At 37.3% G+C, this 16,212-nt stretch overlaps 1 protein-coding gene across 1 annotated transcript in view; it reads right to left on the reverse strand.

The window, feature by feature from the left end:
* Window positions 1–16,212, reverse strand: part of Rif1 (Rap1 interacting factor 1) — a 276,189-nt gene that overhangs the window by 183,003 nt on the left and 76,974 nt on the right. Inside the window, exon 6 of the mRNA XM_090383047.1 lies at window positions 5,363–5,552. Coding sequence (XP_090239173.1) covers window positions 5,363–5,552 — 190 coding nt within the window. The remainder of the gene's footprint in view (window positions 1–5,362; window positions 5,553–16,212) is intronic.

The raw sequence follows: 16,212 nt of genomic DNA on the forward strand, positions 1-16,212 counted from the left end.
ATCTGGAAAATTGGATTTTTGATGGGTTGGAATTTCCCATTCATAAATGGAAAAGGTACGTGGATGACACGATTACCATTATACAGAAGGGGAAGAAAGATGAAGTACTTAATGTGCTGATAAACATAGACCAGCCCATGTTACATCCTTCTGGTAGATCTGTAACAAAAGAAAAGACATGATGGACCAATCGAAATACATTCCTCCCATTAAACAAGACTATTACAAAAATTTAAAGACAAATCGAGATGACAGTACATTGGATGCATCTGACATTGAAGATATTATTTATGTTGATAACAATAATACAGCCACTGTATTATTATTATTATTATCAACATAAATAATACAGCCTGGCTTACATAATACTTGACTTACGGAAATTCAACTTTACGCAAGTTTTTGCTGGCTGGTGCAAACTTAAAAAATACATGGAAACATATTTTGCATTCCATAGGAATAAATGGACGTAAAGTGAAAATATTGTAATGTGAACCCAATAACACACTGGGATTTTTTTTTTATTTGTAATTCGTTCCAAGACCTTGGGAGTTGAAATTTTCACTATATAACTAAGCTATTTATCTTTCTAAAAGGTCATTTTTATAATATAAATTGCATTACACTTTCATCATTATCTTATGTTCAGTTATAAGAATCAATTTTAAATGCCTTTGTGATATTTTCTAAAACACATTTCTGGAGGCCATTACCATAAAACAATAAAAATAATTTGCACTTTCCAGTTTATTGGGCTTTTCTGTAAATGCCATCTATTATAAGCAGGTAGTAAACTCGTTCTTATTGCATTTGCGATAATACCGATAACTGGAATTCTGTGGGTTTTTACATTACGGTATTATGGTGAAATGAGTTCCCCTTCACTGAAATCTTCAACCATACAAGAAACAACTAAATTTTCAGAATCTTCTCTTCATTCCTATTTACTTATTACAATGGTGAAGGGAAAGGGCCCAACGGAAAGTGCAAGTGCTGGCAGTGCTAAGAAACAAAACAAAATTGATTTAGAAATGAAGATGATTAATTAAAAATTACAAAGCAGGACAAAGTTTATCATCCATTGCACAGAATTAGGTCTCGCTGCTTCAACAGCGAATATTATTTTAAGGGACAGTACACGTATAAAAGAACATGTCAAAGGATCAATGCATTAAGATAAACAGTGATCACAAAACAGCGTTCAGGTGCTATATCGAAGATGGATGGAAAATCAGATTCAGAAGCAAGTGCCCCTGAGTCCAATGGCCATTCAAGCAAAAGCAAGAAGCATTTATGAAGATATTAAGGATAAGTATGGCAAACTCCAAGCCAAGTTTGTGGCAAGCAACGAGTGGTTTAATAGGTTTAAGCTTCACACTGGTTTCCAAAACATTAAAGTATGCGGTGAAGCTGCTAGTTCCCCATTCTGCAGCTACAGAGAAATTTTGTGATATGTTGGAAAAAACCCCTTCTAAATCTCCACAGCTCTTAACTTCCCCCTGTGGCATGCTTATCTGCTGGAGAATTAATTCTGGCAACAATTTTCGAAAGGCAAAACTTGCTGACATTATACCTGTCTCCTCTCTCTTTTTGTAATTTTATAATTTTTCTTGTGCATGAGATAAAAAAAAAAAAAAATTGAATAAATAATTCTATTTACATGTTCATTGAACATTTCTTTTTTGCTTCAATCAAATTCACGAGTGCTGCACAAGCATTTAGGGAAATTCCGACTTACGTAGAGTTCCGGAGAATACAACGCTTACATAAGTCGTGAGTGGCTGTATAATATAATAAAAACAATAATAATAACAATAAAACAGTTCCTATATCGATTTTCTGTTGAAAGTTCCTTAATAAATAATGTTATAATGAATTCTGTCGTATTTATTTTTTCTGCAATTTCCATATTTTCAGTAAATCGATTAACTCCATAAGTTTATTATTATTATTTTTTTTCTTTTGGTAGTTATTGGCGCATCGGCTTCTGTAGCCATAATGCACCTCCCAAGGTTTTTGCAGTACTTTGATCCAAGCCGGAGGCAGGATTCGAACCCACGACCTTTGGGTTGCCAGGCAGGTGCTTTACCCACCTGGCTAACCCGGTCGGCCAGTAAGTTTATAGAAAATTTGTAAAAACATGAACAATATTTTTTGATATATTATTTTTATGAATTTTATATCTTGTAATATAAAACCTAAATCTTAAAAAATACACTACACATTGGTGTTCAAAGAAAGTGCATCATCTAGGAATTTCACACTTCTAACCCTTTTTGTTATGGTATGTTACATTAATGACTAGCATCACAAATAGAAATATAAACAAAAGATATTTATTAATAGTTAAGGCAAAGCTAACTAAATTTAACAGGTGCTCTCAAAATATTCCAAAATAAGCATTTATTCAGAGCAACATATCAACTCTGTGGTACTACACTGACAGTGGTAGAGAATGAAAGGGACTTGGGGGTGATTGTGCAGGCAGATATGAAGTTCTCTGAGCAGTGCAGACGGGCTGCAAGAGTAGCTCATGGAGTATTGTCAATGATATACAGGAATTTTTCCAGCAGGGATAAGGAGGTGATTATTCCATTGTATAAGGCAATGGTCAGGCCACACCTAGAGTACTGTATACAGGTCTGGAGGCCTCATTTCAAGAAGGATGTAGAGCTGCTGGAACGAGTACAGAGAAGGGCAACAAGATTAGTGAATGGAACAAAGGGGTGCTCTTACGAAGAAAGGCTTAAGTTTTGCAAATTACAGTGTCTGGAGACGAGGCACCAGCGAGGTGATCTGATAGAGGTGTATAAAGCCTTGAATGGTTTAAGCATGCTCAATGCTGATGGGATTCTTCCTCTAGCTCAGAAAAATCACCTGAGAGGGCATAAATTCAAATTGAGGAAAGACAGATGTAGGATAGACGTGCGGAAATTTGCCTTTAGCCAGCGGGTGGTTGGTTGGTGGAACAGATTGCCATCCCTTGTGGTGGAGGTTGATAGCCTAAATAAGTTTAAGGCTCAGCTGGACAGGTATTTTGAACGAACAGAGGGGTGAAGTGGAAGTGGGTTTTTTTTTTTTTTGGCTGATGCTGCATAAGCTTGCTTTCTTGCATCAAATGCCTCTACTAATGCTAATGCTAATTTGAAGCCTTTATACAACAGTTTTGGTAAACACGACAATTATGGTTGAAATGTTATCAAGAAGTGCTCAATTTGCTTCAGTTTATCGTTTTAAATGGAAAACAAAATGAAAAGTTCACCAGGTGCAAACTAATATTTAGTTGAACTGCCTCTGCCTCTGATGACAGCAGCACACCATCAAGGCATTGACAAGATCAATTTCTGAAGATAATCAACTGATAGTTTGTGGTGATTCCAAACACGAATTATGGCTTCCTGAAGTTTACGAAGGGTCTTTGGTTTCTTTCTGGCAACTGCAGATTCCACACGATGCCAACAGTTCTCTATAGTATTCAGGCCCGGGCTGTTTCCTGGCCTGCTAACAGTTGTAATGGACCGTTCTTCCAACCATTTTTTCACCTGTAACAAATGTAAACACATTACTGTCGAACCTCTAATGCAGAAATGAAGCTAAAGTAACTACAGAAGTGCCTACTTACCCTTTTTGCCTGATGACAAGGAGCAGAGTCATCCTGAAAGATGCAGTTACTTGGCAGGTTGAAATGGTCTCTAATGGTTGGCAGCAATTTGCCTTCCAGTATAGCCAGGTATCCATTGGCAGCCAGACGGAACCTTTTAAAAACTGCAGGTGATCCACTCCTTGATACGAAATGCACCCCCATATCATTTGGCTGATAGGGAATTTCACTGTAGATACCATACAGTCTGGATGGTATTCTTCACCACGTCTACGGCGAACGTTTGTCTCCCATCAGAGCCGTGCAGGTTGAATTTTTTCTTATCCGAGAAAATAACTGGACTTCCACTGCTCAGGGGTCTATTTGACATGCTCCTTATGCCAAAACTAATCGGGCCTTTTTCATTTTTTGTGTGAGGAGGGGCTTCTTCTTAGGACGACGAGCTACAAGTCTATTTTTGAAGAGGCATCTTCTGACTGTTACTGCACTTGCTACCACTCTTTTATGTTCTTCCCAATCTCTTTTCAGCTCAGACGAAGAAGCTTTACGGTTTTTAAGGCATAAGCACTTCAAAACACGGTCCTGTTTTGACATAGAGACTCATTTGCATCTGGTTACTTTTTTTTTCCTATCAGCAGAACCAGTATTCTTGAGTTTGGAAAGAAATCTACTCACTGTCGACGATTACATGACACTCTAAAGCAATATGACGGGATTAACATCCTTCCACACGTAAAACAATAATAGCAGTCTTTCTTCGTGGTGTCAACTGCACGTAACTCGCCATGCTGACACAAGCAAGGAATGACTGCAACTCTTGCAGAGCGTGCTTATAAAGCTGAAAGTAACAGCTGATTAAATATTATGTCATCACCTATGCGTGTTATTCAGCCGACAATTACAATTAAGGGGTGATGCACTTTCTTTGAACACCAGTGTATATTTGTAGGTGCATATATGTCAGGCTAACTTTTAAAAAACAATATTTATAACTTCATCAGTTTTCTTTACTTTTTATTTCACTGAGTTGATCAGTTTGGCTTCTGAGTGGCTCATATGTGCCAGTGACTGAGAATGTCTAAATCCAGCACTGGATGAGGTATTCTGGGACCTTGACATATTTATTTCTAGAGGCTCTTAAAAATATGCAGGGGGCCCTGGACCAACAGTAACTGTAATTGTCACTGTTCCATATCCCTCTGCAAGCATGAAGCCCTGGAGCAATCGTGCTACTGCACCTCAGTAAATCCATCCTCAACTGAACAAGAACCAATTTATTTTTCTGACTAAAGTATAGAACCTTGCAATGGATGGAAAAAACTGACATCTTTCAAGCAGCACAACAGTAGTTATGTTTAAGCTATATAAACATGTACAGTATATAATGTGTAATTAATAAATGCAAATTTTTTTCTTAAAATTTTTCCAGCTTCCTCTTTTTCAAGTAGACGAAGAGCATTCAGAATCAATTATTCGAAAAAATTTACTATTTAAAATCAACTATCCGAAATAACCTTCATCCAATTTCATTTCCTCAGGCAACATGACACAGCTACATCAAGAAATCTGAGTTCAACACAGTATAAAATATAACAGATAATCAAAGTATATAAAAAAAAAACGTTCAGAGGAAGTGCTTCGTACATTTTTTTTTAACAGTAAAACAATGTAACACTTTGTAACAGTAGCAATTTTTGTGAATAAGTTGAATTCATGGAAATTACAAAAAAGTAACCTAAAAATTAACAATCTTTAACTTACATTTTTAATTTGCAAGACTAAACACGGCATCACAGCTTCCTGATTATGTAGAAAGACTGAAAGATTAGCTTCTACTAAAGCCAGAGAGATTTCTTGGAGTTTTGTTGTGGGATGGCAAAGCGAACTAAAGACTATCTTGGCCCATTTGCCTACAAGTGGTTCCATTAACTGTTGATGATGATTAAAAAGCCTTTAAAAAAATTCATTTCAAAATCGTTAATTACATATTTAATTTGTCTTTCTTATTACAAGATTGTATGCATGTGCATGCACACACACAAACACAGTTTAAACCTATCTATTACAAAGTGAAATCAAAGGAGTTTATAAAAAGCTCATTATATCCATAAATTCATTATAAAAGTAACTAACAGGATATACAGTATTATGTAAAAGGTACAGTATTACTACTCACTCAGGAAGCACTAAGAATAAAAATGAGAAAACGACTTCTATTGAACAAATGCAAGAATTCTGGAAATTATATCTAAAGAACTTGTACTATAATCAAAGACAGGAAACACCATACTGGAAGAGGAGCTCAGATTTGCTATCCAAACAGTTAAGAACGAATGGCAAGGCAATTGGCTATGATGAAATTCCTAGTGAATTTCACTACTTAAAAAAACTAAAAGGGTAGGCATCAAAGATATGACCAATACATACCTAAGAAAGCCAAAACGTGCACATGCACACACATATGCAGAAGAGAACAGTTTATTGAAGCACGTAAGCAAATTCCTACTCTAAATAATACAAAACAGAATTTATGCAAAAGTAGAATTAATTGAAAATAATTGGCAATTGAAGTTTAACACTGATAAATGCAAAGTACTGCATATGGGTGGCAAGACTCCAGAATAACATACCAACTGTGCAGTACTACACTCAGAGTAGCAGAAAATGAAAGACCTGGGGGTAATTGTGCAGTCAGATACAAAGTTCTCTGAGCAATGCAGACAGGCTGCCAGGCCAACTCATGGAGTTTTGTCTATGATATACAGGAATTTTGCTAGCAGGGATGAGAAGGTGATTATCCCATTGTATAACGAGGGGCTTAGAGGGGAACAGGTATCCTGTGTGTTATCAGACACTCAGCCTAAAACACTGATGGATCCAATATCTCTCTATTACAGAAGATTTAGGAGATTGGCCTGCCTCCGGTTGGCCTGCCTCCCTAAAATCCACTCATGCACACCTTCTCGATGGTAAGCCCTGTTACGTCACTTAGGTGGCAACGAACGTGTAGAGTGGTTCTCTTCAAGACGCCTGGTCAGCGTGAAGAGGAAAAGACCAAACCCTCCAGCAATGAGAGCACAACAATACAAATGGCCCTCAGTCCCCAGCAGCTTTCACTCTCCCTCTTACGGCAGCGAGAGGATCAGAGTGGAAGCAGAGGGTGCTAAGAATCTCTGGGTACGACCAGGCTGCCATGCACGGAAATTGAACTTGGCCTGTTATAACGTACGATCACTCATCGGTGAACACAGGATATTAGAGCTGGAAAAGGAATTAGAAAATGTGAATTGGAATATCATCGGTTTGGCTGAAACAATAAGAAGAAATGAATCACTTAGAAGTTTATCAAGTGGAAATCTGTTGTACACCAATGGACACAGTGAAAGGAGTGAAGGTGGAGTTGGGTTTCTGGTCCATAAAGATTTTAAAAACAACATTTTGGAATTCAAAAGTACATCACCAAGAGTGTCAAGACTAATACTCAAGATTTCTAAGAGGTACAAGCTAAAGATTATAATGATTTATGCACCAACATCGAGCCATGATGATGAAGAGGTTGAAGAAATGTACACTGAAATTGAGTCTTCTAGATGAGCAGAAAACCCACTACACTATTATTATGGGGGACTTCAATGCTAAGGTTGGAAAAAGGCAAAACAGCGCAGAAAGAGGAACTATAGGAAATTTTGGAATTGGTGAAAGAAATAAAAGAGGTGAAAGACTTGTGGAATTTGCAGAATCTCAAGGAATGTCAGTAATGAACACTTTTTTCAAGAAAAGGGTGAACAGAAAGTGGACATGGAAGAGTCCAAATGGATTAACAACTAATGAAATCGACTTCATCCTCACTAACAGAAGATATATTGTGAATGATGTTACCGTCCTGAATAAGGTAAATGTTGGAAGTGATCACAGAATGGTAAGATGTACACTTGATATAGATGTAGGAAAGGAAAAAACTGACTCGAGTAAATAATACAAAGGTCTTTGAAATAGCAGAGGAGGAGAAAAAGCAGTATGTACTGGAACTTAAGAACAAGTTTGAGCTTCTGCAGACTGCTCAGGACCAAGATATCGACGAGGAATATTACAACTTTCTGAAAGTGATAAAGCCCAAGAAACCTATAGGGAAACAGAAATCCAAAGAAGAAAAAATTAGTCAAGAAACACTTGTCGTGATGAACCAAAGACGACAAATGAAGAGCAAGAAAAACACTGACAGGGAGAAAATTGAATATACTGAGTTATGCAAAGCCATTAGAAAGAGACTCAGAGAGGACATAAGAAGATTTAACACAAGAAATGTAGAACAAGCATTAAGGGAAAACAAAGGATTTAAATCAGCAGCCATGAGCAGTAATACAGAAAGACAAATGATACTGAAACTGAAGAATAGCGATGGTGTACTTATAAACAGCAGAGAAGGCATAATTCAAATAGCAGAAGACTACTATAGAGAATTATACAAGGAGCAAGGGAATGATACCAGCAGTGGGGAAGATGGATTGCAAAGTAGCAACACATACGACATACCCGATATTCTTCCTGATGAGGCAGAACATGCATTGAAGAAAATGAAGAATCGGAAAGCCCCGGGGGAAGATGAAGTTACTGTAGAGTTGTTAAAATTGGGAGGAAGAGACATAACACAAAAACTGGCAAGGCTCTGCACAAAGTGCATTAGAAAAGGTGTGATGCCTAAGCAGTGGAATAATGCAATCATAGTTTTGCTGCATAAGAAAGGAGATAAATCAGAAATTGGAAATTATAGACCAATTAGCTTGTTATCCCATATCTACAAGTTGTTCACAAGGGTCATTACTAACAGATTAGAAAGAATACTTGATGAGAATCAACCGAAAGAGCAAGCTGGCTTTAGGACAGGATTCTCAACTATGGATCACCTTCACGTAATATCACAGCTAATGGAGAAAGCAAATGAATATAAAACACCATTATGCCTGGCATTTGTGGATTATGAAAAGGCATTTGACTCCATACAGCATAAGGCAATGTTTCGGGCACTGGAAAGACAAGGCATAGATACTCCATATACAGGCATACCTCGAATAACGAATAGGATGCGTTCCACGAAATTACTTCGTTAAGCGAAACTTCGTTTTCAGAGGTAAAAATACTATGGCCAGAATAGGGATACGTTCCTACGTAAAGAAAATGAAAAGCTTTTTTTTTTCGGACAAAGAAAGGTTTTATTAAATAAACAGTCAACTTACATACAAAGTGAAATCACATTTTAAAATAAGAGTCTAAAGTTGATTGTTTATGCTCTTTTTCTCTTTAATTTAACAATTGCCTATACGGAGTTATTGCATTTCACTGATCGCTTAACAATAATACTTCTTCCTAAATCAGGATCATTTTCACTAAAAAAATTTAAAACGTTTTCAATGTCATTTAAGCACCTTTTTAAATCTTTGGTTTTTTAACACTTTTTCGGCTGGAACTTCTTTAACTTCGTCTTCATTGCTAACAAGGTTTTCTAAATCTTCCACTGAAAAACCATCATCTTCTGCATTCAATAAATTTCTAACATCCTCTTCATCGACATTTTCGAAACCTATTGATTGAGCCATCTGGATAACTTCATTTCTAATTTCTTGGATGTTATTTTCTTCTTCTAGTACAACTTCTGGCCATATTTTGCACCAAACTCCATTTAAGCATTTCTTAGTGACTTCTTTTCAAGAACTATCAATGTTTTCAATTGCGTTTTTAATGGTGTAGTTTTTCCAAAAAGTTTTAACTGTCATTTCCTCTTTATCCTCTAGTTCAGTTAAACTGCTTAATGTTCGACGCAGATAATAAGCTTTAAATGATGCTATTACTCCCTGATCCAATGGTTGAATCAGGGAAGTTGTGTTTGCTGGAAGAAACACAACTTTGACAGGAATGCATGTGTCCAACGTGTTAAGATCAGTAGGATGTCCCAGAGCATTGTCTAACAACAAAAGATCTTTTTCTTCAAAGTTGTTTTTTTGACAATACCGTTTTACTTCAGGACAAAAGTGGTTAACAAACCACTCAGTAAATAACTCCTTGGTAACCCACGCTTTTCTATTTGCTTTCCATATTACAGGTAAATTCATTTTTATGTTACCTTTTAACGCCCTCGGATTTTCTGAATGGTAAACTAATAACAATTTTAATTTATAATCGCCAGAGGCATTTGATCCAAAGAGTAACGTTAAACGGTCTTTCGCTGCTTTGAACCCAGCAGCCGATTTTTCTTCAATAGAAATGAAGCTTTTTGTTGGTAGCCGTTTCCAGAACAAACCGCTTTCGTCAACATTGAACACCAAATTTGGAAAATTTTCACGTTCAATTATTTCCTTTAGTTTTTCTGGAAACTTATTTGCAGCTTCTCCTGTTAATTTTACACTATGAATCCTGACCCGTTTTTTAAATTTCTCGAACCAACCACGAGAAGCCCCAAAGGTTTCCGTAATTTCTTCAGTTTGTTTAGATTTCAGGTGATTAAACTGGAATATTTTTTTTTTTTTATGTTAAATGGGGCTTGAAATTGCCGACTTCGTTATATCGAAGCTTCGTTATCAGAGGTAACGTTAACCGAGGTATGCCTGTATTATGATTTTGAAGAAAATATATGAGAGTGCTACATCCTTTATTAGACTAGACAAAGACAGTAGCAAATTTAAAATCGAGAAAGGAGTTCGACAAGGAGACACAATATCTCCGAAGCTGTTTACTGCTGCCCTTGAGGAAGCTTTCAGAAGATTAGACTGGTCGCAGAAAGGAGTCAATGTGAACGGAGAGTACCTAAACCATTTACGATTTGCAGATGACATTGTGGTCATAAGCCACGATCCCAAAGAATTAGAGGAAAATCTTAATCAGTTATGCACAGTTAGTAAGGATTTTGGACTAAAGATGAATATGGCTAAAACAAAAGTAATGATGAACAAGTATGCCACGGAAAGGGAAATAATGATTGAAGGAGCAGTAATTGAAAAGGTGGAGTCATATACTTATCTGGGACAAGTTATTAGCTGTAATAATGATAAATGGCTGGAAGTCAAGAGAAGAATAAATTTTGGATGGATAGCATCCAGGAAATATAGTCACATACTGAAGAGCAATATCCCAGTTTGTCTGAAACGTAAAATAATGAATCAATGTATACTCCCCACCATGACTTATGGAAGTGAAACTTGGGCACTCACCAAAAGAATGGAAGAGAAGCTAAGAACTACACAGTGAAGAATGGAACGAATTATATTGGGAATCAGACTGTTAGATAAGAAGAGACACACATGGATTAGGCAGCAAACTCAAGTAAAGGATATTCTTATCAAAACTAAAGAACTAAAATGGTCTTGGGCAGTACACATAGCTCGAAGACATGATGACAGATGGACTAAGAAAATAACAGAATGGTACCCAAGAGGAGCTAGAAGAAAACCTGGAAGATAAAGGCGGAGATGGATAGATGAAATTCATGAGTTTTTGAGTAGTAAATGGATGGCCAGTGCTCAAAACAGAAGGAACTGGAAAGTTGCTGGAGAGGCCTTCATCCTGCAGTGGATTGAAAATGGCTGATGATGATTATAACGCAATGGTCAGGCCACATCTTGAATGCTGCATACAGGTCGGGAGGCCTCATTTTGGGAAGGATGTGGAGCTGCTGGAACAAGTACAGAGAATGGCAACAAGATTGATGAGTGGATCAAAGGGGTGCTCTTACCAAGAAAGGCTTCAATTCTGCAAATTGCAGCACTGGAGACTAGGCACCTGCGGGGTGATCTGACTGAGGTGTTTAAGGCTTTGAATGGATTGAGCAAGCGCAATGCTGATGGGATTCTTCCTCTTGCTCAGACCACACACGAGTGGGTCAAATTCAAATTGAGGAAGGACAGTTGCAGAACAGATGTGTGGAAGTTTGCCTTTAGCCAACCAGTGCCTGATTGTTAGAACAAACTTCAAGAGTTATCTGAGAACAGGATACCTGTATTTGAGCAGATTGGAGAGAAAACTATATTTATTGAAAATCTGTCCAACTCAAAAGTATAATTATTTGAAGCTTAAAATACTTTGATCAATATTCAAACAGGATTTCTCTAATATGTGGTTGTGTGATTTTCTTCGTTTTCTCAAAGGTAAGAGGAGACTGATTCCTTTTGAAGTGTAACCTATTTAAGTGCGTCCCAGGCAGTTTTCACATGAGAGTATCAACCCTGCCAAATCAAACATGATCATAATCAAAACTAAACTAGGTATCAGGCGGGCCCCTCAGGTCAAGATCAACGGTGTCCAACTTCCACTGGTACTACAAACCAAAGTCTTATAAGGCACAGGAGCATGGTTTCACCGAGCAGTCTTGGTAAAAATGAGAAATAAACTCCATACCATCCAGAGAAACATGATTCTTGCCACTCACAGGACCTGTCACACTGTATACACGGGTGCCATCTGGCTGCCATCCATGCAGGGACACTTCCTCTAGACCTTTTCATTATCTACTGAGAGCTCTGTTTTAGCCTCAAGAAAAGAATCCCCACTTCCATTCTAGATATGCAGATCTCCCTTGAGGAAGATATAACTAAAGAAAAAACTTGGTGTTTCAACGAGCTCGTCAATATGTGGCAGACCAGATGGGACACCTCGAACCTCAGGACTGTGACTAAAAGATTCTCCCAGATGTAACGTTTATAATGACTAAAGTAGTGGGAAAGTGGTTCTCACTGAGCCTTGAAACATCTTTCCTGGTAATGGGGCACAGCTTCCTTAATGAGAAGCTATTTCAGCCGGGACTCTCAAACACGGATCGTTGCAGATGTTGGGAAAAAGAAAACTAGTCCCATACAATCTTCGACTGCACTCAATATGAAGAGCAGTGAGCACAACTGAAAACATTGTGAAAAACCTTGACCATAGCCATATTGACCAACTTATTACGACTGACAACTTGAGGGCCTTCCAAACATTTGCTAAGGAAGTTTTCACCAGACGAAGACACCTAAACCTGGTTAGAACTAATGACCACCAACCTAGGCCTTGAGCTGACTGCAAAATGATAAATGTCCTATCATAATATTTTTTTTTTTTTTTTTTTTTGTGCTCTCTCTCTCTCTCTCTCTCTCTCTCTCTCTCTCTCTCTCTCTCTCTCTCTCTCTCTCTCTCTCTCTCTGCATTCTGCTCTGGGTCTGGGACTAGTTCCTGGATCCGGAATAGCAATAGCACTCTATTGCTACTCTTTACCTCTCTGTCTTGCATGGGATAAAAATCCTTGTGTGGGATGAAAAACTTTTTTTATTGTTTTATTTTATTTTTCGCCTATCTATCTGATCTGTTGCTGGTATCCGATCCATGTTCCCTTCCTTTCCACACTCAGCATGTGGGATTTAAAGGGCCCCCCCATTCTCGTGTTCTTCCCTGGCGTGGGGCTCCCCAGGTCAGGCCAGCAACCTCTCATTTTTCCCTCCCTAACAATTTATCCTGGACTGGGGCTCCCTGGCTGAGAAAGTCCCCCTCCTCCACCTTACTCTAATTTTCTTTTCCTCCCTGGAAAACTCATTCCCCAGAGAGGAGAGCGAGCAGATAGTGGGGGGGGGGGCTTTGCCTTCCCGCGGCTATGAACGAGTACCTAGAAGCGGAAGTCTAGGTGATCACTGCTTCCAGGTAGCCAAAAGGCCAATACACAACACTACACTACACTACAGAACACACACATAAACTCAGACAAAATTTTTCTGTCCTATCAGTTTCTCCCGTGCGGGATGAAAAATTTTTTTTTCTCTGGGTCCTTTTCCCCTATCCCAGTTCAACCGGCATAGGACCCTCCGTCCTGTGTGAGATGGAATTTTTTTTTTTTTTTTTTTTATTTATTACAAGACACACAATGGCCTTACCTTGACAGCTTGTAAAAACTGAACAGAGCAACAAGGTAGAGATGAACTTCAGTTCTAGGAGCAGCCTATACAAAACACAAATACAATTCACATGGGAGTAACCTGCGTCCATGCATCTTCTATAACAAAAAATCGGAAAGAAAATGCGACATGAAATGATTCTTGCCTCCCACCACTGTACCACTCCGTACCAGACACAAGCGACTTGGCGCCATACGTAGCAGCGATGCATGATGTAATCATTACCTCTACAACGCAGCCATGGCATAACTCGTATGCGTGTCACATTTTAAATCGCTATATCTCAGCTTCTAGTAGTCCGATTTTAAAAATTTTAAAACCAAAATATTTCTTTTGTCATTCTCTACCATATTTCTTTAAAAAATTGACGGGAAAAAAAATTATAATTCAACATGCTGAAGTCTGCAGAACCGATTCTACAGCTGCAGAGAAATTTTTTGATGTGTTGGAAAAAACACCTAAATCTTTACAGCCCTCAAATTCACCTTATAACTCTCACTATTAGTGAAAGTTAAGGCGAATAGAGCACATACATGTGCATAAGGCGAATAGAGCATGTATATGTGCATTGTAACCACCGAAACCACCACTGAGTACAAAAGAGAGATCTGTATAAACTTTGTAATAAACTTGTAAAACAATTGTAAATTATTAAACCACTGTAACATTGAAATAATAAATGTTTCAAAAGAAGTTTCACTTAACTTCTATGCGTGCTCAGCACACACACACAATTTTTTATTTTTTATTGTATTATATTTTCATTTACCTTAAATTTTTTTTCTCAAGTTTTTTATTTTCTCTTTTTTCAGGAAAGTAGAAATTAAAACTTAAAATGACAAGAAACACAGGATAGTCGAGTGATGAAGAATTAGAATGTCTTTTATTTGAATCTGATTCGGACGATTCTGTAAAGGATAAAGATTACACCGAATAAAATGATTCTCATTCAGACTCTGATAGTTCAGTTTCAGATGATCCAGCAACTGCTAAGTTAGATTCTGAAAGCAGTATTGGATCAATTGGCAATCTATAACTGGTGCTGTTAATGCTTTCATTTTCTTGGTACAAAATTTCGACGATCTGGACACTTTATCAGAACTTGATGGAAAGGAGCTTATTGACTTCTAGAAATTTTTTTGTTTATTTTGTTTACTTTGTTTGTCAACAAGACCAATAAGTATGCTGCTCAAAATCTTGCAGCAGTACATACTCCACGAGGAAAATCAAGAAAGACAAAAATGGGTTGATACCAATCCTGCAGATATGAAACTTTTTTTCCATCGCAACGATTCTAGGGATGGGTTGGTTTCCAATATACGTTTTCGCACTGGTTTCCAAAACAATAAAGTATGCAGTCAAGTTGCCAGTGCCGATTCTGCAGCTGCAGAGAAATTTTGTGACGTGCTGGAAAAAACCCCTTCTAAATCTCCACAGCCCTCAACTTCACAGCACCATGCTTATCAGCTGGAAAGTTAATTCTGGCAATGATACTCGAAAGGTAAAACTTACTGATGTTATGCCTGTCTCCTCTCTCTTTTTGTAATTTTATAATTTTGTACAATTTTGTAATTTTTTCATGCACATGAGATAAAAAAATTGAATAAATAATTCTATTTACACGTTCGTCGAACATTTCTTTTTTGCTTCAATCGAATCTGCGAGTGCTGCATAAGCATTTAGGGAAATTCTGACTTACGTAAAATCCAACTTACATAGAGTTCCGTGGAACGCAACCGTTACATAAATCGGGGAGTGGCTGTATAAGGAGGAGAAACCTGAATAATTAACAAAGAAAAACAAAGAGATTGAAGGTATTTAAGATGATTCTCATTAAAATGTGCCTAAGGATAATGAAATCCAAATGGATAAAAGTTAATAAAAGATGTCTACAAATAACATAGGTTGATAACACATAATAAAGATGATACACAGCAGAGCAGAAAACTGGCATGCTGTGGCACATCTTGAGAGGAACTTAAGTATGAAATACTGCAAATTACAAAGGAGGGTAAGATGGTGGAATCCAGAGAAGGAAATTGAGATCTAACCTGAGAGACTGGACTGAACACTAACAAAATAATTCATGTTGCTACAGACAGAGAGAGATTGGTATTTGCTGGCCATCAACCTACATGTTCAAACTTATCTATTTTTTTTATTCAACTATTCATGTAAAGTGCAATTTTTTATACCATATTTTACAATCAAAGTTGCAAGAAAGCCTATTTTTCATACCTTGCAAATTTAAAAAGAAATAAATAAAAACTTCACTGCATTTAAGCGTGAGAGAGCAATAAAAATGATACACAGCAGAGCAGAAAACTGTAATCAAAACAAAATTTTCTACAGATTGTGATAATTCACCTTCACCATTATACATAGGACTATGTTTAATTCTAGAACTTCAAAAGTGATTTCAGTACTTCATTATAGCACTACTTTGAAAACATGGCCATTTGTTTGTAACATAACATCATTATCTTAACAATCAAAAGTTATATTTTAAATCACAGCAAAACCAGCCTTCTAAAAATAGTTTTGCACTAACACAATTCAACGTGTCAGTGCAAAACACACTGAACTGTTACTGAATATCAATAACAGAATAACATAATACAGTAACACAATTCCATACAATCTACACAAACTTAATGGCCATCTTTGTATTAATCTTTCACATCTCATAATTGCAGAATTACA

This window comes from Mastigoproctus giganteus, chromosome 10, assembly GCF_048544385.1.
Source record: "Mastigoproctus giganteus isolate SK-2022 chromosome 10, ASM4854438v1, whole genome shotgun sequence".
NCBI classification, from domain to species: domain Eukaryota; kingdom Metazoa; phylum Arthropoda; class Arachnida; order Uropygi; family Thelyphonidae; genus Mastigoproctus; species Mastigoproctus giganteus.